The following is a 23,367-nucleotide window of genomic DNA, read 5'->3' on the forward strand; positions in this document are numbered from 1 at the left end:
CCTGACACCTTCCTCCACCCGTTCCAACCTGCTTGGACCCGTTTCTTCACTTCCTGACCACACTCACCATTGCTCTGGACGGTTGACCCCAAGTATTTAAAGTCCTCTACCCTTGCTATCTCTTCTCCCTGTAGCCTCATTCTTCCCCCTCCACCCCTCTCATTCATGCACATATATTCTGTTTTACTTCGGCTAATCTTCATTCCTCTTCTTTCCAGTGCATGCCTCCATCTTTCTAACTGTTCCTCCAGCTGCTCCCTGCTTTCACTGCAGATCACAATGTCATCTGCAAACATCATGGTCCACGGGGATTCCAGTCTAACCTCATCTGTCAGCCTATCCATCACCACTGCAAAAAGGAAGGGGCTCAGGGCTGATCCCTGATGCAGTCCCACGTCCACCTTAAATTCTTCTGTCACACCGACAGCACACCTCACCGCTGTTCTGCTGCCCTCGTACATGTCCTGTATTATTCTAACATACTTCTCTGCCACTCCAGACTTCCGCATGCAGTACCACAGTTCCTCTCTGGGTACTCTGTCATAGGCTTTCTCTAGATCTACAAAGACACAATGTAGCTCCTTCTGACCTTCTCTGTACTTTTCCATCAACATCCTCAAGGCAAATAATGCATCTGTGGTACTCTTTCTAGGCATGAAACCATACTGTTGCTTGCAAATACTCACTTCTGTCCTGAGTCTAGCCTCCACTACTCTTTCCCATAACTTCATTGTGTGGCTCATCAACTTTATTCCTCTATAGTTGCCACAGCTCTGCACATCACCTTTGTTCTTAAAAATGGGCACCAGTACACTTTTCCTCCATTCCTCAGGCATCTTCTCACGCACTAGAATTCTATTGAACAAGCTGGTCAAAAACTCCACAGCCACCTCTCCTAGATGCTTCCATACCTCCACAGGAATGTCATCAGGACCAACTGCCTTTCCATTTTTCATTCTCTTTAATGCCTTTCTAACTTCCCCCTTACTAATCATTGCCACTTCCTGGTCCACCACACTTGCCTCTTCTACTCTCCCTTCTCTATCATTTTCCTCATTCATCAACTCCTCGAAGTATTCTTTCCATCTACCTAGCACACTGCTGGCACCAGTCAACATATTTCCATCTCTATCCTTAATCACCCTAACCTGCTGCACATCCTTCCCATCTCTATCCCTCTGTCTGGCCAGCCTGTATAGATCCTTTTCTCCTTCTTTAGTGTCCAACCTGCCATACATGTCATCATATGCCTCTTGTTTTGCCTTTGCCACCTCTACCTTTGCCCTGTGTCGCATCTCAATGTATTCCTTTCGCCTCTCCTCGGTCCTCTCAGTGTCCCACTTCTTCTTAGCTAACCGTTTTCCTTGTATGATTTCCTGTACTGTGAGGTTCCACCACCAAGTCTCCTTCTCTCCTTTCCTGCCAGAAGATACACCAAGTACTCTCCTGCCTGCTTCTCTGATCACCTTGGCTGCAGTGGTCCAGTCTTCTGGAAGCTCTTCCCGTCCACCGAGAGCCTGTATCACCTCTTCCCGAAAAGCTGCACAACACTCGTCCTGTCTCAGCTTCCACCACATGGTTCTCTTCTCTGCCTTTGTCTTCCTAATTTTCCTCCCCACCACCAGAGTCATCTTACACACCACCATCCTATGCTGTCTAGCCACACTCTCCCCTACCACTACCTTACAGTTGGTAACCTCCTTCAGATTACATCGTCTGCACAAGATGTAATCCACCTGTGTGCTTCTACCTCCGCTCTTGTAGGTCACCCTATGTTCGTGCCTCTTCTGGAAAAAAGTGTTCACTACAGCCATTTGCATCCTTGTTGCAAAGTCTACCACCATCTGTCCCTCCAAGTTCCTTTCCTGGATACCGTACTTACCCATCACTTCTTCATCACCCTTATTACCTTCACCAACATGTCCATTACAATCTGCACCAATTACGACTCTCTCTCTGTCTGGGATGCTCAGAACTACATCATCTAGCTCCTTCCAGAATTTCTCTTTCACCTCTAGGTCACATCCTACCTGTGGGGCATAGCCACTAATCACATTACACATAACACCCTCAATTTCAAATTTCAGCCTCATCACTCGATCTGATACTCTTTTCACCTCCAAGACATTCTTAGCCAACTCTTCTTTTAAAATAACCCCAACTCCATTTCTCTTCCCATCTACACCATGGTAAAATAATTTAAACCCTGCCCCTAAACTTCTAGCCTTACTGCCTTTACACCTGGTCTCCTGGACACACAATATATCAACCTTTCTCCTAATCATCATGTCAACCAACTCCCGGGATTTTCCTGTCATAGTCCCAACATTCAAAGTCCCCACATTCAGTTCTAGGCTCTGTGTTTTCCTCTTCTCTTTCTGCCGAAGAACCCGCTTTCCACCTCTTCTTCTTCTTCTTCTTTGACTTCGACTTCGACCCACAGTAGCTGAATTTCCAACAGCGCCCTGCAGGTTGACGGCGCCGGTGGCGGACGTTGTTAACCCGGGCCACGACCGATCCGGTATGGAATTCTTTGGATGAACGCTCATATTTGTTTGGCAAGGTTTTAAGCCGGATGCCCTTCCTGACGCAACCCTCTGCATTTATCCGGGCTTGGGACCGGCCTACAGTTTGCACTGACTTGTGCCCCCCATAGGGCTGCATTAGCAAGCCACCATGCCGCCCCTTTTAAATTGTATTTTTAAAATATGCAATCCTTTCAATGTTCATGACATTGAATTTAAAAAAACAAACATATTTTACAGTTAATTGTATCGTGCATCTATTTATTATATCTCCTGCGGACATGAATGGGACTAATTCAGTGATATGACCCATAGACAGTAATATAACCAAAACGAACCTGTTCCTCCAGCGATCATGCCAATGTGTTTGGACTTCAAACTCCTTGGTTCTGACTTCTTGTCCGGTCGGATAGAAAACTGACCTGATCAGAGAAAAGCCTCCATTTCATCAAACCTTGTAGATCAGTGACATCTGCTGTTGCAATCATCCACATACAGTGTGCTGCAAGTTAGTAGTACAAAAACACACATTGCCCTTGCCCCTATACACTAGCAGTCCATTGGGTCCCCTGAAGTCAATTACGTCTCCACCAGCCATATTGTCCAGATACTGCGACATTTTCCTTTCCTCTGGGAATGAGGGGCGAGTGTTCTTATAGCACACCTGGCAATGTAAATGTTATTTTTCTAAATCAATTACTTCATAAAATTGTGGAATCCACTGAGGGCCCACATGTTCGGTTGGGCGCATTTAATGTTCTTTCTATACTGTGTAGGTTCTACTCCAGATACCCTGGTTGGCTTCCTCTCGAAACCGTGTTAAATTCATCAATGTCCTCACCAAAAATATTTGACTTTAACTTAAGCGTCACCATTTATAAAGTTTCCAAAAGATGTTACAGCTGCTTGTCTGATTGTCATTAAAGCATTGATTTCACTTATAGGAAGAGTCATCATCCCACTATGCTCTCAATACATATGGGATCTCAAAAAAAGTGAGTACTCCTCTCACATGTTCTAAGTATTATACCTGCATAATTTCATGCAAGAAAATTGAAGAAATGACACTTGCGTCAAGGTTTGAAGGAAGCTTAGCTACGGATGGCCTTGTTTGGGTTTTCTTTTGGGCTACATAAGTCCTTAATATGGCCCTTATTAAAAGTCACTGATATTGAAAATGTTAAACAACATTTTGAGTACCTGTTATATTGAGAAAAACTAATGCTTGATGGTTATATTGACTTGCATGTACAGTAATGTTTAACTTTGGTCCAGTTAGATGAGGTCATGAGCAACCATTGTGGTATTTCTGGTACGAAACATCTTTGGCTCAAGGGTAACTGCCGTCTGCCTCAAGGGTGACTGCTGCCTGTCTCTATGGTAATGGCCATCCTTGTTTGTACAGGAGATGTCGTCGAAGTCACTTGTCAAGATATATAAACAGTGCTTTGAGTAAACAAATAGAGTTCCCACTTTCACAGCCATTGTGTCATGTGTGATTATTTTCCACAACATAACAACACAAGACAATTTAGTTTGGTAACCTAAAAATCCATCCTTCCATTTTCAAAACCGCTTGTCCTCATTAGGTTCGTGCCTCTCTCAGCTGACTTTGGGGTGAGGGGCTCCAGAGGCAGGGACACCCTGGACTGGTCATAAGACAAACAACCTCTCATACGCACATGAATGTCTATGGGCAATTTAAAGTCCCCAATCTACTTAATGTGTTATTAGAATGTGGGAGGAAACCGGAATACGCGGAGAAAACCCATGGAAGCACAGGGAGAACATGCATACAACGTACAGGAAGGCCTGAGCCAGGATTCGAAACCAGAACCTCTGATACTGTATATCCATCCATCCATCCATTGTCTGAGCCGCTTCTCCTCACTAGGGTCGCGGGCGTGCTGGAGCCTATCCCAGCTATCATTGGGCAGGAGGCGGGGTACACCATGAACTGGTTGCCAGCCAATCGCAGGGCACATACAAACAAACAACCATTCGCACTCACCTACACCTATGGGCAATTTAGAGTTGTCAATGAAACTACCATGCATGATTTTGGGATGTGGGAGGAAACCGGACTGCCCGGAGAAAACCCACGCAGGCACGGGGAGAACATGCAAACTCCACACAGGTGGGGCCGGGGATTGAACCCCGGTCCTCAGAACTGTGAGGCAGACGCTCTAACCAGTCGTAACTCCACACATAATGTATATCATAATCTTAATCTTGAATTTCAAAATGTTTCATAATATAACAACAATTATTTTAGCTGATTGAATGAGAGAAGGCGGCACGGTGGCCGACTGGTTATCACATCCGCCTCACAGTTCTGAGGACCGGGGTTCAGATCCCGGCCCCGCCTGTGTGGAGTTTGCATGTTCTCCCCGTGCCTTCGTGGGTTTTCTCCGGGCACTCTGGTTTCCTCCCACATCCCAAAAACATGCATGGTAAGTTGATTGACCCTAAATTGCCCTTTGGTGTGAATGTGTTCGCGAATGGTTGTTTGTTTCTATGTGCACTCCGATTGGCTGGCAACCAGTTCAGGGTGTACCCCGCCTCTCACCCGAAGATGGCTGGGATAGGCTCCAGCACGCCCGCGACCCTTGTGAGGATAAAGCGGTACGGAAAATGGGTGGATGGATGAATGAGAGAACATACATGGTTCTCATGTCTCATAGTAAGGCATGCTGGGGCCCTTTTGAGCACCCACTCGAGTAATGAAATATTGTTTCTTGCTCTGTAAAGGACTACATACAGTACTTACTGTACATACCAGTGTTATGGGTCATCAAGCTCTTGTTCATGGAGGATTGAATGGATTTATTCCTCCACCTTTTTTATGAAAAGTAGCCAATGACTGTTAATTTGTCACTGTATACAGTATATGTGTTGAATCGACTGTTCATGATAAAAATTAATAACAGTTTTTAATGCACACGAAAAGATCCCACTGCATTTAGGAGTGCGTGTTCTCATGTAATACAGTACATAACTAGTGCTACTGCAAGTGTTAGATACCTTGACAACAAGGTCAACATATCCTTGTTGGTCATCACTGGAGACAGGCGTGTAGGCTCTGACAACGAGGCTGCCATTCACCTTGGCTGAGAGATACACGTGCTGACCTGGTGCACAGAACCAAACCAGAGGATGGAGTGCACCAATGCACTAATGTAGTTGAAAATGATATGGACAGAAGGGTGTTTCAGTACCTAGTGGCAGTCCAAGGATATGATCTGAAGAGGGAAGGCCAAAGCGAAATTTCTTTGTGTCATGACTAATTTCCGGCAGAGACAAAGCCAACAAAGTGAGACCGATTAATAAACACTGTACATTGATTGACAGTGAAATAATGTGTTTTTATTCAGTGTACCTTTTTATCGATAAGCTTTAGAGGATATTTAACCACAGGGTCTTGCAGGGTGACAGGCAGTTTCTTCTTGTTTTCAGAGCCCCGCATTAACAAGTACAGTAAACTTACAACCACTACACACACAGCTACCACCACAGACAGGAGCTGCAACATAAATATTTTATTATGCAGTTTCAATTAAATGTGCAAGTAGCTTTGGCATGGACCTTACTGCATTGAAATCATAATCTGACATACATTATTGATCATTTTCACTATTACAAATGTGATTTCTCAAGCCTTGACTACACGACACACACAAAAAAAGGATCATTCTCACCATACTAGGATCCATACTTGTAACAAGTTGTACAGAGTTGAAGTTCTTCTGTTCATGCAGGTTGAAAGACCAAAGTCCACTCAGTTGTGGTGCTTCCACTCCCAACACGCACATGCACGCACACTAGGGGAGTTGCCTATGGTTTAACTGGAATCTTAGTTGTTAAACGCACCAATAGGAAGACAGATTTCAGCATGACACTACATAGTATGACATCACACTTCCCCAGAGAGAGGGAGGGGATTATTAAACACAGAGACTGCAAAGACTGATTGGCAGTTTAAATATTTTAATGTGCTGTAGAAAATGACAATTAAAAAAAGGATAAGTTTGTGTGCATAAGCAGTGATTACAAAATACATTAGTGTCAAATATGACATTTTCACGGCAACTGGTTAGCACATCTGCCTCACAGTTCTGAGGACAGGGTTCAAATTCCCTGCCCTGCCTGTGTGGAGTTTGCATGTTCTACCCATGCCTGGTGGGTTCTCCGGGCACTCTGGTTTCCTCCCACATCCCAAAAACATGCATGGTAGGTTGATTGAAGACTCTAAATTGCCCGTAGGTGTGAATGTGAGTGTGAATGGTTGTTTGTTTCTATGTGCCCTGCGATTGGCTGGCGACCGGTTCAGGGTGTACCCCGCCTCCCGCCCGAAGATAGCTGGGAAAGACTCCAGCAGCCCGCAACCCTAGTGAGGAGAAGCGGTAAAGAAAATGGATGGATGACATTTTCATTGTCAGAGTACCCACCCTTTTTGGAGTCCTTGGAGGGGATGCTGGAGAGTGCTCCTGTTGGGGACTACATCGTTCTGCTGGGGGACTTCAATGCTCACGTGGACAATGACAGTGAGACCCGGAAGGACGTGATTGGGAGGAACAGCCCCACCGATCAGAACCCGAGTGGTGTTCTGTTTTTGGACTTCTGTGCTCATCATGAATTGTGCATAACGACCACCACTTTCGAGCATACATCCACTTGGCACCAGGACAACCTAGGTTGCAGTTCAATGATCAGCTTTGTGGTCGTGTCATCGGCCTTTCGGCTGCATGTCTTGGACACTCAGGTGAAGAGAGGAGCGGAGCTGTCAACTGATCACCACCTGATGGTGAGTTGGCTCCGATGGTGGGGGAAGATGCCGGTCCGACCTGGCAGGCCCAAATGTATTGTGAGGGTCTGCTGGTAACATCGGGCAGAATCCCCTGTCAGAAGGAGTTTCAACTCCCACCTCTGACAGAACTTCACCCACGTCCCATAGGAGGCGGGGGACATTGAGTCTGAGTGGACCATGTTCCGCACGTCCATTGCTGAAGCGACCAACCGGAGCTGTGGCCATAAATTGGTCAGTGCCTGTCGTGGCGGCAATCCCTGAATCCGTTGGTGGACACCAGCGGTGAGGGATGCCGTCAAGCTGAAGAAGGAGTCCTATCAGGCCTTTTTGGCCTGTGAGACTCCAGAGGCAGCTGAGGGGTACCGGATGGCCAAGCGGAATGCAGCTTTGGTAGTCGCTAAGGCAAAAACCCGGGAAAGGGCGGAGTTTGGTGAGGCCATGGAGAACGACTTCTGGACAGGTTCGAGAAAATTCTGAACCCCGAGTCAAATGTTCATTTTATCTATGCTGTGAGCTGGTAAGAAAATGGATGTTCATAATTTGGACACCTCTTATTTAAACCATGCAAATTGGAACCAGAATCGAAATGAGGAACCGGAATCGGGACCGGAATCACTCAAATTCAGACGATGCCCAACCCTACTCTACACCCTCAGCAGGGTCCTCGAGGGTGCATGGGAGTTGGCCCAACCAGTCAACATGTGTTTTGTGGACTTGGAGAAGGTGTTCGACCGTGTCCTTCGGGGAGGGGGGGGGGGGGGGGGGTGCTTCAGGAGTATGGAGTACCGAACCCCCTGATATGGGCTGTTCGGTCGCTGTACGACCAGTGTCAGAGTTTGGTCCCCATTGCTTGCAGTAAGTCGGATTCGTTTCTGGTGAGGGTTGGACAACGCCAAGGCTGCCCTTTGTCACCGATACTGTTCATAACTGTTATGGACAATTTCTAGGCGCAGCCGAGGCGTAGGGGGGTTCCGGTTTGGTGGCCTCAGTATTGCATCTCTGCTTTTTGCAGATGATGTGGTTCTGCTGGCTTCATCAAACCGTGATCTCCCACTCTCACTGGAGCATTTGGCAGCCAAGTGTGAAGTAGTTGGGATGAAAAGCCGCACCTCCAAATCTGAGACCATGGTCCTCAGTCAGAAAAGGAGATCCCATCCCAAGTGGTGGAGTTCAAGTATCTTGGGTCTTGTTCACGAGTGAGGGAAGAATAGAGTATCTGATTAGGATGCTTCCTGGACGCCTCCCTGGAGAGGTGTTCCAGGTATGTCACAATGGGAGGAGACCCCAGGGACGACCCAGGACACGCTGGAGAGACTACGTCTCCCGGCTGGCCTGGGAACGCCTTGGGATCCCCCGGAAGAGCTGGATGAAGTGGCTGGGGAGAGGGAAGTCTGGGCTTCCCTGCTAAAGCTACTGACCCTGCGACCCGACCTCGGATAAGCGGAAGAAAATTGATGGATGGATGGAAACCAGATTTTTCATTTCCAAATACCTGTGACAAACTGAAGCAAAATTTTCTCAAGAAATCTGTTTTTTTTTTTAATTAAAAAATATAAATCTAAAGATTTTCCTACTATACTATTTTGTTTTGTATTAAAACAAAGGGAAAACTTAGTTATTTATTATTATATTAAGTATGGTATGATTTTAGTGGTTTGGCCCCTTTGACATCAAATTAGGCTATATGTGGCCCCTGAACGACAATGAGTTTGACACCTCTGCTATATACAATGATGCTAATGTTTAATGCAGTGCCACATGACGAATCGAAGGTCACAGGGATTCAATGTGGATTTTTGGCCTTTCCGTAGATGATGAAATCCTTAAATTTCTTGCAATTGTACATTGAGAAATGTTCTTAATCTGTTGGACTATTTGTTCACAAAGTGGTGAACCTGATCCTCACTACATCTTGCTTGTGAACAACTGAGCATTTCAGGGATGCTCCTTTTATCCTCAATCATGACACCTGTTTCCAATTAACCTGTTCACCTGTGGAATGTTCCAAACCGGTGTTTTTTGAACATTCTTAAACTTTCCAAGTCTTTTGTCCCCCTGTCCCAGCTTTTTTGCAACCATGTTGCAGTTTTCTCCATACTACAGTACCAACAACCTTCAATTGAACAATACTAGAATGACAGTTTCATGCAAGGCTAGTTAAATATATGACCTGATATTATATAACTGTTAGATAAAGTAAATGTTCCCCTTAACACTTATCTACATTAATCATAACATGACATAACTGTTTATATTTAACATTATATCATCTGACTGCCATTGATCTTCATGTGTTAAATGCCTTTATCTTTTTAGCAATACATCATAGAGAGTAGTTACTTCTCTCTCCCTGATGAGTCAATTCTGTCATTCTCATCATCAAAGCTCCTCTACATACTTCCCAGAACAGATGTCTGCTGCTCAACATCCCCACAGCTTCACTGGCATCAGTTCTCTTACAGAATGTAAAAAATGTAAGTCACTGCATATGAGCATCATTTTCTTTTCAATAAATGCATTCGCAGCACAGTGGCCAACTGATTAGTACATCTGCCTGTGTGGGTTTTCTCCTGGTACTCCAGTTTCATCCCACATCCCCAAAACATGCATGGTAGGTTAATTGAAAACTCCAAATTGCCCGTCGGTGTGAATGGTTGTTTGTCTATATGTGCCCTGCGAATGGCTGGCGACCAGTCCAGGGTGTACCCTGCCTCTTGCCCAGAGTGAGCTGGGATAGGCTCTAGCATGCCCGCCACCCTAGTGAGGATAAGCGGTACGGAAGATGAATGAATAACTACATTCATACTATTTGACAACAATAATAGCAACATAATATGAGCTGCATCACATGCTGTCTTAAATCTCATACAGCCCTCTATTAAGTAGCTACTGTATATAACGTATATACAGTTTTGTCATACTGGAATGATTGCTATGGAGATTGGTGGGCTGTATGTTCATGACCTACATTCTGAAAAGACCATCTTATTTCTTAGCAGTGCAAATGTGCCTTTGAGCAAGGCAAACAACTAAAACTGCATTAGTACACAACACAATTGCACAGGCACCACTTTGTCACATCTCTCCTTGTATAAATAATATGCCCTGCAGTAGTACGATGCATCCACAAATGTGTGTGCATGTGTGTTCTACACCCCATGTGTGTCATGCATGTAGAAAGAATAAAGGGAATTTCCCCAAACTTTACAGTGTTTACTCACCATTAATGGCCACCAGGGGGCAGACTTTTCTCACAGCATCTATTGATGCGTCATGTAAAGGGAGTAGTGTTCAGTACAGTACAGACATGTAATTATACAGCAGTTATTAGTTGGAGTTTCTTTTTTTATTTATTTATAGGCCAACATAGTCAATTACAAGCGTTTATTTGAAGGGAACAAATACAAACGCACAAATTTGTAGCCCTCATGTCTCAAGTTGTGTTGCTTTCACAGCCAGTCTCCTGAGGGATTCAGTAAGTGTGTGTTTGTCTGTGGGACATACTGTTCATATGTATGCATTCTTAGATTTGTTGCACACACCTTCATATGCATTTGGTGCTTTTGCATTATAGTATAATTATTATGTATGGTGCCACCACAATATAATATTAAAATTCAACTTTTAAACAAAACAAAAAAAAAAAAAAAAAAAAAACATCAAACACACTGGACACAAACAATATGAATTGAAAGACACAAATACTACTGAATAGCACGTTTCATTTCTTGTGATCTTGTCTCAGCTTGTATTCTGAGCCAAATTTGTTAATCAAGGCTGTTTAGTGTATGAAAGTAGAATATAGAAGATTGTGATGATCAACATTATTGATACGCTACAAACATATATATATAACAACAGGCCTCATTCATCAATATGTTTGTAATAATTGTATGTTCTTAAAAAGGTTCTTTTGACATATTAGTGGAGCAAGTCCTTATAAAGAGTAAGATACTGTATAATTGGTCTTTTTTTCACATGATATTTTTAAATTGTAGAATCACAGTAAAAGCAATTAACAATAATGAATTCAAGTACCTGGCAACCAGTTCAGGGTGTACCCCGCCTCCTGCCCGATGACAGCTGGGATAGGCTCCAGCACGCCCGCGACCCTAGTGAGGAGAAGCGGCTCAGAAAATGGATGGATGGATGGATAATTCAAGTACTGTGGTGTTCTTAAAAACAGTATACTGATGAATGAGAGTTTGTTAAAAAGTGCAAATGTGGTGTTAAAAACACATACGTGGGATTTAAGAACAAATTTGTTCTTAAGAACAGTTTGTGAATGAGTCACCATATTTGATAACTTATCGAAATGGATGCCATACCCCTCACTATAACACAATAGAACGCCATGACTTCTCCCAGCCAATGAACAAGAAAGTTAATGACAGCAAGTAGTTACAACGAACTGTAATGTGTTCTTCCCTGGTCCAAAGTTTGGTCGAAATTAGTTCACAGTCCTGGATACTGATATATAATTGTTATCAATGATTGAAATGATTAAACATTTTTAAAAAACGTTAGTGAAGAAAAAAGTCCTACTATATATTACATTTGTTTACAATTCCATGCCCTGAGAATGACATGACCTGGATGAATGAGCATATTCACAGGCATAAATGAGTGTGTTCCTTTTTAATGTAAGATTTGTTTGTTTTTATGTGTGTCCTATGTTTATGTTAAGATATATTGAACTATTACAAAGAATATCCGGACAATCACGGGACAAAATGCTGATCATCACAAAGGCCTCGACCGCTACAGTACCAGATTTGGAATGAAAGATCATCCAGCCAGTCACAAAGGAAACTAGGACAACAACTAAAGAGCTGCATGTCTCTCTCGCCTCAGTTAAGGTCAGTGATCATGACTCAACAATAAGGCAGACGGGGCAAAAATGGCATCCGGGGCAGAGTTCCAAGGCAAAAACCACTGCACCTGGACAACTTGTTGTGATTGATGGAAGCATGAATTCTGCTCTTTACTAGAAAATTCTGAAGGAGAACATTGGGCCATCAGTTCACGACATTAAACGGCTTATGTGAAGAAAAAAATTAAAACATTTGCTAAGTGCAAATCTGATGCTGAAAGTCATCAAGAAATGTTTTTGAAGTTTTATGCAAGTTACCCTTTTATTTTAAGATGTTTTTCCCATAGCAACCCCCTTGGCATGGAAGATACGAAAAAAATCGGAAATCTTCGGCAGTGATGTCATTTCCAGGAGACTCACTGTATACCACACTGGTTACTGTGAAGAAAGCTTTTCATTGTCATCCATCCATTTTCTGTACCGCTTATCCTCACTATGGTCACGGGGGTGCTGGAGCCTATCCCAGCTATCTTCGGGCGAGAGCCAGGGTACACCCTAATTTGGTCGCCAGCCAAGCTTTTCATTGTCTTCTTTTATAATACGTTATTTATCTGCGTTCCTGAGATGCTGCGTCGCGATACATTGTTCCCATTTGGCAAAGCAGTTGTTCGAGTGGAAAAAGGGACAAAGTTAGAGCGGCGAAGTGGGCTCTTTATGTAAAAGCAAAGCGGGTGAATTTTTTGACGGTCTCGACAAGCGTGCCATGGTACAAGCACTTCGAGGACAACTCTTTTGTCAATCGAATGGCTTATGACAGTGGATACGCCAAGAGGTGAGCCTCCTATTTGACTTTTATTGATCATTTAAGTTAAACTAGCAGTTGGGTTGTTTACAAACTGCATGTACAGTATATTCACTTGGTAGAGCTAGCTGGTAAATGGTAATGTAAACAAGGTCCGTGAACACTTTCTATCTTGTTCGTGTTGGGCAAACTACTATCTTGTTATCTTCCCACCCTGTTCACAGAGTGAACACAAAATCAGAAGCGCTTCAACTCCAACCACAGCCGCTACGGGGTCCGCTGCATTGTTTTGTTTATGTTACAGGAGCGGCACGGAGGCTCTCTTTAACATGATACATGCATCGCACTTGTTAACGTGGTTCATCATCAGGTGATTTTATACGTATATGCCTGTCTTTGTTGTTCTCTCTAATGGGCAGAAATTGTTCAAACTCCTTGAAAACAACTGCCCCTTCTGCAGACATATCAGTTGATACGCTGTACTTTTCATAATCGAAATAGCAGCTGCTTCCCTCGAACATTTCGTCATGCTTGTGTACAAAGCCAGCCACAATGTTTTGGATTGTGTCCTTGAATTGACATCACTTCCAGGTTGAAGGAATTTTACTGAAAAATTTCATGTCGACTTCAGAAAAGTCATAAAATCATTCAAAATTTAACTATATGGATTTTTTCCCGGTGATTTTTTATATCGGATACAATACATATAAATACATGAAGCATCACATCAGACAAAAATCATCATCTGGTATTACTTCATATAATGTCCTTAAGCTGAAGCACACGGGTTCTGCAAAAGGAAAACAATCCAAAACACACTATCTAGTCAACCTCTGAATGGCGTACAAAAATAAAATAAAATCAAGGTTTTGCAGTGGCCTAGTGAAAGTCCGGACTTGAATCCGATTGAAATGTTGTTGTATAACCTTAAAAATGCCATTCAAAAACCCCCCAGTGTTGCTGAATTAGAACAATTCTGCAAGTAAGACTGGGCCAAAATACAGTATCTCCACAGAGATGTGAATTATTAAAAAAATATTTATTTCAGTTATTGCTGCTGAGGGTGGCTCAAGCAGTTATTAGGGGTTAGAGGGCACTTACTTTTTCACACTGGGCCAAGTAGCTTTAAATAGTTTTCTTTTCCTGAATTAAATTAGGCGGCACGGTGACTGACTGGTTAGAGCGTCTTCCTCACAGTTCTGAGGACCAGGGTTCAATCCCCGGCCCCGCCTGTGTGGCGTTTGCATGTTCTCCCCGTGCGTGTGTGGGTTTTCTCCGGGCACTCTGGTTTCCTCCCACATCCCAAAAATATGCATGGTAGGTTAATTGACAACTCTAAATTTCCCGTAGGTGTGACTGTGAGTGCGAATGGTTGTTTGTTTGTATGTGCCCAGTGATTGGCTGGCAACCAGTTCAGGGTGTAGCGGCTCATAAAATGGATGGATGGATGAATTAAATCACCATTTAAAAACTACATTTTATGTTTACTTGGGTTATCTTTTGTCTGATATTTACATTTGTTTGGTGACCTTAAATGAAAAGAATTTGAGAAGGGGGGCAATTCTTTTTCACAGCACTCTCTCTCTATCTCTCTCTCTCTCTCTCTCTCTCTCACTCACTCTCTCACACACACACACACACACACACCTCCTCCCTCTCCCCGGAATGTGTTTTTGCCAAGGACGATGATAAGATGGCTTCTTCTTCTCCTCCTTCCCCCTCCCTTGCTGGTGTAGCTGTGTGCGTCTCGACGGCACAGTGGGCGACTGGTTAGCACATCTGAGCTTCCGGGTTCGACTTCGGCCTCGCCTGTGTGGAGTTTGCATGTTTTCGTCATGCCTGTGTGGGTTTTCTCTGGGTACTCCGGTCTACTCCCACATTCCACAAACATGCATAGTAGGTTAACTGAAGACACTAAATTGTCCATAGCTATGAATGTGGCTGAGAATGGTTGTTTGTCTGTCTGTGACCTGCGGTTGGCTGGCGACCATTTCAGGGTGTATATCCCCCTCTCGTCTGGGGTTGGCTGGGATGAGCGCCAGCATGCCCGTGACCCTCGGGAGGATAAGCGGCTACGACATGAGCCGACGTTTGATGGTATTGTTGGGACTGCAACTTGTATGATTATCTACCCCCAACTGGGCTAGCACGTGCGGCTTGGTTTCCCTCTTGCCTCCCATACATGTTTTTTTGTGGATCACTTCCTTGGGGGTGAATACACACGCCATCACCCCTCTCAACAACGCTGGTACGGTTCAGTGGACGGGAGCTTGGTGTACATCGACATCACTGGAGTACACCGCTAGGTACCAGATGAGTATAAATTGGTGGACCAAGTGGCCGCAAGTTTAGGTGGCCCTGGGGCCAGTCAACCATTTACTACACATATAGGCAGACCACACCACGTTTTGTGAGGTGACCTTCACGCCACCTCAACAGGGGGGTTGACACATTTATATGCTGCTGCTTACAGGACACTAGGACACACACACACTAGCTTTTGTTTGTTAAAACCTAACACACTATGTTGTGAATACACACACACACGACACACACATTATCAGACATACTGATAACATTCAGGGTGGGAGCTGGCGAGGACTGGTTTGAAAAAGAGCTGCTGAAGGAACGGACTGTTATCTTCCACTCGACCATAGCTTTGTAAATCTGTATGCTTGATTTTGATGTATTAAATACTCAAAAGACAAGTTTCGTCTGTCAGGATTCTTATTTGGAAACAAGATCACCACAAAACATTAAAAGAACCGAAAAGAAGTAACTTTTTCTTTACAAGGCCGGCTGGGGATCTTCCGGGCCTTGTTTGGAATTCCTTACAGTGACCTTTAAAGGTGATGCTATTCATTGGGGGGTGCATTGTATAGTCAAGCACAGAGGCGGCAGGAGAAGGCCCCTTATTTTAGGTAAAATACCTGTCTGTGTGGGGGCAAGTATTTTCGAGTTGCCCCACCCAAAAAACTTTCTGTAGCTGCTTTTCTTAAGAGTTCTCAGGGGTGTTACAGTGGTGGTGGGAGAGTATGACCGAAGAGTAGAGGATGTAGAGGAACAAGTCTTTTCCATGAAGTCAACGTTCTCATTCCATGAGAAATACCACCACGGTGGATCCATGAGCTTTGATGTGGCACTTGTACAACTGGATTTAAAAAAATCAACTATGTGGGTTTCCATGATAGTCAAGGTCAGTTTGAACTACTAATGCCTTAAAATTTATCACACTTTTTAGTGTGTTGCCTTTCAAATAGGATCTTGTATGTTCAAAGTTTTTTAAGTTTTTAACATTTTTCACAGGAAGCCATCTTCCTGCCATTCTGACAGAGGTTCTGTTGGATTTGGTTCATCCAGCCAAATGTAAATATGTTCTCCAGACTCTCAAAAGTGCACTCAATGAAAGACACCTGCCAGGTAGATGTGACATTTGCCTTTGTTTGTTGTGTTTGTAATAGGGAACACAGTTTGCTTTCATAGATTGCCTGACCTATGGTGGACCTCTGACCTATTTTCATAGATTGCCTCCTATGTATTACTCCTGTGATTGAAAGAGAGAGACATGCCTTGTTAGTCACTGCCTTCATCCAGATTCCAACACTGCTACACCTGTAGACTTAGTAAACCATTTATGACCACCAAGCCACTTGATACCCCTTGGTTTTTCCAACAAAAGATGGTGGTAATAGTTTTAACAATTATGTTGTCGAAAGCTTTGCATCCAATATATAAGAAGTTAAATAAAACATATCAATCCATTCATCAGTTTTCCACCGCCTGTCCTGTTCAGGGTCATGGCTGACCTGGAGCTTACACCAGCTGACTTTCTGAGAGTCTGGATCCAGTAGCCAGTCAATCACAGGACACACAACCATCCACACACACATGCATACCTATGGGCAATTTAGAGTCTTCAGTTTACCTTACATGTATGATTTTAGAATGTGGGAATGATATGGCCTACCACCTGATTAGTCTTGAAACCTGGAAACCACCTATTATTGCAAGCACAAACCATCTTGAAGACTAGACCCTTGTATTTACAGAGCAAAGGAATACATAAGCAGTAAGGAAAACAGGCCGCCTGCTTAGAAACAATAAATGAATACCGGCTACCCCTCCTTGAGCTGTCACCTTATCGTGGTGGAGGGGTTTGTGTGTCCCAATGATCCTAGGAGCTAAGTTGTCTGGGGCTTTATGTCCCTGGCAGGGTCAGCCATGGCAAACAGTTCCGAGGTAAGGGACCAGACAAAGCACGGCTCAAAGACCCCTTATGATGACGACAAACAATGGACTCAGGTTTCCCTTGCCCGGATGCGGGTCACCGGGGCCCCCCTCTGGAGCCAGGCCTGGAGGTGGGGTTCGAAGGCGACAGCCTGGTGGCCGGGCAGAGCCCAAAAGGGTAACGTGGGTCCCCCTTCCCATGGGCTCACCATCTGTTGTAAGGGACATAGGGGTCGGGTGCAGTGCAAGCTGGGTGGTGGCCGAAGGCGGGGACTTTTGCGATCCAATCCCCGGCTTCAGAAGCTGGCTTTAGGGACGTGGAATGTCACCTCTCTGGCAGGGAAGGAGCCCAAGATGGTGTGTGAGGTCGAGAATTTCCGACTAGATATAGTCGGACTCTCCTCCACACATAGCTTGGGCTCTGGTATCAGTCCTCTCGAGAGGGATTGGACTGTCTTCCACTCTGGAGTTGCCCACGGTGAGAGGCACAGAGCAGGTGTGGGTATACTTATTGCCCCCCCGGCTCTGCGCCTGTACGTTGGGGTTCACCCCGGTGGACGAGAGGGTAGCCTCCCTCCGCCTTCGGTTGGGGGGGACGTTGTGAGCGTTGTGTGGGGAGAATACTTCGAAGACCTCCTCAATTCCACCGACACACCTTTCCATGAGGGAGCAGAGTCTGGGTTCTCTGAGGCAGGCTCTCACCGAGGTGGTTAAAAAGCTCCTCGGTGGCAAGGCCCCGGGAGTGAATGAGATTCGCCCGGAGTTCCTAAAGGCTCTGGATATTGTAGGGCTGTCCGAGTTGACATGCCTCTGCAACTTCGCGTGGACATCGGGGACAGTGCCTCTGGATTGGCAGGCTGGGGTGGTGGTCCCCCTTCTTAAAAAGGGGGACCAGAGGGTGTCTTCCAACTACAGGGGGATCACAGTCCTCAGCCTCCCTGGTAAGGTCTATTCAGGGGTGCTGGAGAGGAGGGTCCGCCAGGAAGTTGAACCTCAGATTCAGGTTGAGCAGTGTGGTTCTCGTCCTGGCCGTGGAACAGTGGACCAGCTCTACACCCTCGGCAGGGTCCTCGAGGGTGCATGGGAGTTCGCCCAACCAGTCTACATGTGTTTTGTGGACTTGGAGAAGGTGTTCGACCGTGTCCCTCGGGGGGTGCTTCGGGAGTATGGGGTACCGAACCCTGATATGGGCTGTTCGGTCCCTGTACGACCGGAGTCAGAGTTTGTTCCGCATATCCGGCAGTAAGTCAGACTCGTTTCCGGTGAGGGTTGGACTCCGCCAAGGCTGCCCCTTGTCACCGATTCTGTTCATTGCTTTTCTGGACAGAATTTCTAGGTGCAGCCGAGGCATAGAGGGGGTCCGGTTTGGTGGCCTCAGTATTGCATCTCTGCTTTTTGCAGATGATGTGGTTCTGTTGGCTTCATCAAGCCGTGATCGCCAACTCTCTCTGGAGCGGTTCGCAGCAGAGTGTGAAGCGGCTGGGATGAAAATCAGTACCTCCTAATCTGAGACTATGAAAAGGGTGACATGCCCTCTCTAGGTCAGGGATGAGATCATGCCCCGAGTAGAGGAGTTCAAGTATTTTGGGGACTTGTTCACGAGTGAGGGAAGAATGGAATGGGAGATCAACAGGTGGATCGGTGCGACAGTGTCCCTCGGGGGGTGCTTCGGGAGTATGGGGTACCGAACCCTGATATGGGCTGTTCGGTCCCTGTACGACCGGAGTCAGAGTTTGGTCCGCATATCCGGCAGTAAGTCGGACTCGTTTCCGGTGAGGGTTGGACTCCGCCAAGGCTGCCCCTTGTCACCGATTCTGTTCATACCTTTTATGGACAGAATTTCAAGGCGCAGCCGAGGCGTAGAGGGGGTCCGGTTTGGTGGCCTCAGTATTGCATCCCTGCTTTTTGCAGACGATGTGGTTCTGTTGGATTCATCAAGCCGTGACCTCCAACTCTCACTGGAGCAGTTCGCAGCTGAGTGTGAAGTGGCTGGGATGAGAATCAGCACCTCCAAATCTGAGACCATGGTCCTCAGTCAGAAAAGGGTGGCGTGCCCTATGCAGGTCGGGGAGAAGATCCTGCCCCAAGTGGAGGAGTTCAAGTATCTTGGGGTCTTGTTCACGAGTGAGGGACGAATGGAACGGGAGATCGACAGGCGTATCGGTGCAGCATCTGCAGTGATGCGGACTTTGTATCGATCCGTTGTGGTAAAGAAGGAGCTAAGCCAAAAGGCGAAGCTCTTGATGTACCGGCCGATCTACGTTCCTAGCCTCACCTATGGCCACAAGCTGTGGGTTGTGACCGAAAGAACAAGGTCCCGGATACTAGCGGCCAAAATGAGTTTCCTCCGCAGGGTGTCCGGGCTCTCCCTTAGAGATAGGGTGAGAAGCTCGGTCATCCGGGAGGATATCAGAGTAGAGCCGTTGCTCCTCCACATCGAGAGGAGCCAGATGAGGTGGCTGGTGCATCTGATTCGGATGCCTCCTGGACGCCTCCCTGGTGAGGTGATCCGGGCACGTCCCACCGGGAGGAGACCCCAGGGACGACCCAGGACACGCTGGAGAGACTCCGTCCTTCGGCTGGCCTGGGAACGCCTCGGGATCCCCCCGGAAGAGCTGGATGGGGAGAGGGAAGTCTGGGCTTCCCTGCTGAGTCTGCTACCCCCTCGACCCGACCTCAGATAAGTGGAGGAAAATGGATCACTGTTTTTTTCCCATATGAGATGATGGTGTTTCATTATGTTCTGAAGTGCAACGTTTCATTTCTTTATTTCAAAATTATTGATATCCTTGGTTGAAAATGAAAACATTTTCAATTACGGAATGTAGCCTCAGTCTTGACTGGCTTATTGTAGCCTGTTCTCTATTTGTAGTCTCATTGTAATGCAACGCTGCCAGGGACTATCTTAGAACAAAATAATAATGTAATAATGAAATATGTCCATTATAATAAAGAAAGAAATGGGTCGAACATTTTAAGTTTGAGTCACAAGTAACCATACCTGCACAACATTCCAATATATGGATATATCACATTCTTAGGCGGGAATCTAAGAATCGCACTGTGGAATGCCTCGAGTGAGGAGGTCTGAGCTTTGCAATGTCCTCCAGGACTGTCTTCTTGGTCAGCTCCTTCTCCAGGTGATAGAATATAGGGGTCTCTGAAAGACAAGACAAAAAAAAACAAAAACAAAAAAAGGAACTAGGGTCGTTTTATATTTTCAAGTACTGTAATTTCTTGTATATAATGTGCACCCATGTGTGCACCCCCAAAGTTGACCTCAAAATTTAGGAAAACCCTTCAACCTATGTATAATGCATTTTTACAATGCATGATTTTGCTTCTACCCGTATGATCAAAACATTATCTGTATTTTGTTAGTTTTTTCAAGTAATTATTCTGAAGTTAAGCACTTTATTTGAACACATTTTCTATTTACTTGCTCTTATTTTGAAATTCACAGCCCTACTTTTATTTAGTAAATGAGACAACACAGTTGTGCTCATGTTTGATTACCAAGGCAGAATTCGTAAGATGTGTACAATTCTTTAAATGAAAAATAAAGGACAAGGCGAAAGACATTGAATTTTATTTTAATGTGATTCAAATTAAACTGTCAAGCATTTCAGAAAAGCATTATTAAACAAAACATAACCATAAAAAAATTAATTATGGTTGTTGTTCAGTCATCAGTCGTATCAAAAGAAATAAAAAAAAATTCACAAATTCTGCCTGGGTATGTAAACTTATGAGCACAACGGTACATATATTCAGTCATATGTACCGTTGTCATATTGGAATGGTTACACGTTTTTCATTACCACTAGGTGGCATACTAGAATGAAAGTGTAAAGCTTTTTCATACCTTCTAGATGTCAGCATACATTTATAAAATGTGAAAGGTAGAGGAGAAAATGAAAAAGACTGTATAATGCGCACTATTGACTTTTGACAATTTTTTGGGGAAAGAAATGCGCATTATACACGAGAAATTACGGTATATGTTGATTTTTACCATAAGCAATTTTTCTTTGTCTTGAAGCATTACGTACTAATTAATGAATCTACATTTAATCTCATAATCATTGCCAATGAAAAGTTTTATAGTTATTCTGTGCAACCATTTAAATGAAAACACACCTGCTGATAGACATTTACTCTTGTCAGTCATTGGCTGAATTGGATGTAGGCATTGTGGGAATTATGGGTCATGAGTATGAAGATCCTGTATATGATTCAGAGGGCAGGTCCACTTTGCCATTCATTCTGGCCGAGGTTTTGATGATGCCACAGTCCAATAAAGGTGGTTGGCAGTCCTTTTTATTGCTGAGCGTTTCAATCTTCTTTGCGATTCCTTCAAGTAAGTACAATAAAATTAACCGACGATCAAAAGTGTGTGTGGATCATAAGTCTAAAAGGGAGTTTCTCTATATATGTTAATTCATTCATGTTCAACCACTTCACAAAATCAGGGTAAATAAAACAACCATTAACACCCTGTTGGAGGTCTCAAGCTGGACGCGAAACTGATCTTGTTATAAAGCTGAAGCACTAACTAATTGCATCACACACAATATTTTGTTTGAGCTTCGTCATCGCGATGTACTTGTGCCCAAGTCACATCGTAAGTTCTGGTACGATGTTGATGTTCTAAAATATACAGTGAATCAACTGTAATATTAATCGTGACCAGCAGAGGGACCTGTTTGGACATGCTAATAGAGAGAATGTCCACTTGCTACATTTCCTATTCCGCTCTTCAGAATGAAACTAGGCAGGCACGCAGCAGCTGTGTGAGTGCACAGGTGCGTTTAGGGACACTGCATAAATGAGTGTTCTTTTGTAATACTGTACATAATTGTAAACATGGATAACTAGGAAAACTTATTTGTATCAGAATGCTTTAGTTAAAACAATGTATAATCACACTGACAAAATGATTTTTTTTTTTGTAAGAGTAGATAAAGTATTTTGTTAATGTAGTCAGCCACAGCTGCGAGGAATGCAAAATTATCAGTCCTTTCACCATTGTTCCTGTCGTACAGTGTTGCGCGTTTTTATTTGCACATTAAGGACAAAAGTCCTGTTTTTGATTTAATTCCCAATTTAAAAAAAAGACTTTCAATAAACAAGTTTTTCCTCATATTTTGGCAATTGTAGCTGCAGCTAGCTACTAGTATGGACTGAATGGGTGGCAACATGGGGAAATGAAATGCCAGTATTTTGAGGGTAGTAGCCCATCAGAAAAATATTGAGGGGAAAAAAAACAACTATGAACTAGTTCGTTTTTGGACCAATGAACTTACTTCAAAATTTTTAATTATGAACTATTATCTGAACAAGTTCATTTTTGGAGCAATAAACTGAACTTTGAACTAGATCGTGCAGAAAATGAACATTCCCAACCCTGACCCTGTATTATTTCGCATCTCAATAATACATATCGCAGGTTAAGGAGGGGGGGGGGGGAATTTAAAAAAATTAAAAATTAAAAAAAATCGCAATGTCATTTTTTCCTCCAATGTCGTGCAGCCCTAACTAGTACTTAATCAATATACCAACTTGAAAAACAAGAGATATACCTTTTTCCATATGACAAACATCAAAATTGCGTGATGTTATTGTCCCTTAAAAAAATTCTGAATTTGAGGATGATTGTTGACGATATAATCAACCGCAATGCCATGTTCATTCAACAGCTTCAGAATCTTCCACAGGCATTTCTTCTCCATGTGGTAGCTCCTGCCAACACCCGTTGCTCTTAAAAACATAGTTTTATCGTATTTAAAATGTGCAATTGGAAAAATAGAAATAAAAAAAATTATGGAAAATCACTCCACCTACCTGAACTAACTGCTGATCGATTACAGTGTTTGTCTCGAGGTCCATCAAAGTATAACTTCCATATTTTGCAGTGTCCTAGAAACACAATTTGCAATAGATGTCAGTTATTTGTTTATGATAATATTCCTATTACAGTGGAACCTCACATTACGAACTTAATTGGTTTCATGACCCCGTTTGCAACACGAAAGATTTTATTTATTTTTTTAAACCTGTCCTGTTCAGCTGCATGGCCTTGCAGAATGGTGGATCTGTATGCCTTTGTGCTGGAACAGCTTTGCTGTGCAACAGGGGAGTTTGAAATACTCCCTCTGCATATTTTTTTAATTGGTTTTAGGGGACATACAGA

General features: G+C 44.1%; 1 protein-coding gene across 1 annotated transcript in view; it reads right to left on the minus strand.

The window, feature by feature from the left end:
- The window catches only part of LOC133477598 (NADH-cytochrome b5 reductase 2), a 56,125-nt gene that overhangs the window by 19,288 nt on the left and 13,470 nt on the right, over positions 1-23,367 (minus strand). Inside the window, exons 7-18 of the mRNA XM_061772480.1 lie at positions 23,019-23,093; positions 22,757-22,934; positions 20,176-20,334; positions 17,085-19,849; positions 11,371-11,444; positions 10,554-10,592; positions 6,224-6,346; positions 5,906-6,048; positions 5,744-5,817; positions 5,550-5,656; positions 3,060-3,189; positions 2,864-2,947 (exon numbers count right to left, since the gene is read on the minus strand). Of these exons, the coding sequence (XP_061628464.1) occupies positions 2,864-2,947; positions 3,060-3,189; positions 5,550-5,656; positions 5,744-5,817; positions 5,906-6,048; positions 6,224-6,346; positions 10,554-10,556 (664 nt within the window). The 5' untranslated portion in view covers positions 10,557-10,592; positions 11,371-11,444; positions 17,085-19,849; ... (1 more) ...; positions 22,757-22,934; positions 23,019-23,093. The remainder of the gene's footprint in view (positions 1-2,863; positions 2,948-3,059; positions 3,190-5,549; positions 5,657-5,743; positions 5,818-5,905; positions 6,049-6,223; positions 6,347-10,553; positions 10,593-11,370; positions 11,445-17,084; positions 19,850-20,175; positions 20,335-22,756; positions 22,935-23,018; positions 23,094-23,367) is intronic.

This window comes from Phyllopteryx taeniolatus, chromosome 5 (genome assembly GCF_024500385.1).
Source record: "Phyllopteryx taeniolatus isolate TA_2022b chromosome 5, UOR_Ptae_1.2, whole genome shotgun sequence".
In the NCBI taxonomy this organism is placed as follows: domain Eukaryota; kingdom Metazoa; phylum Chordata; class Actinopteri; order Syngnathiformes; family Syngnathidae; genus Phyllopteryx; species Phyllopteryx taeniolatus.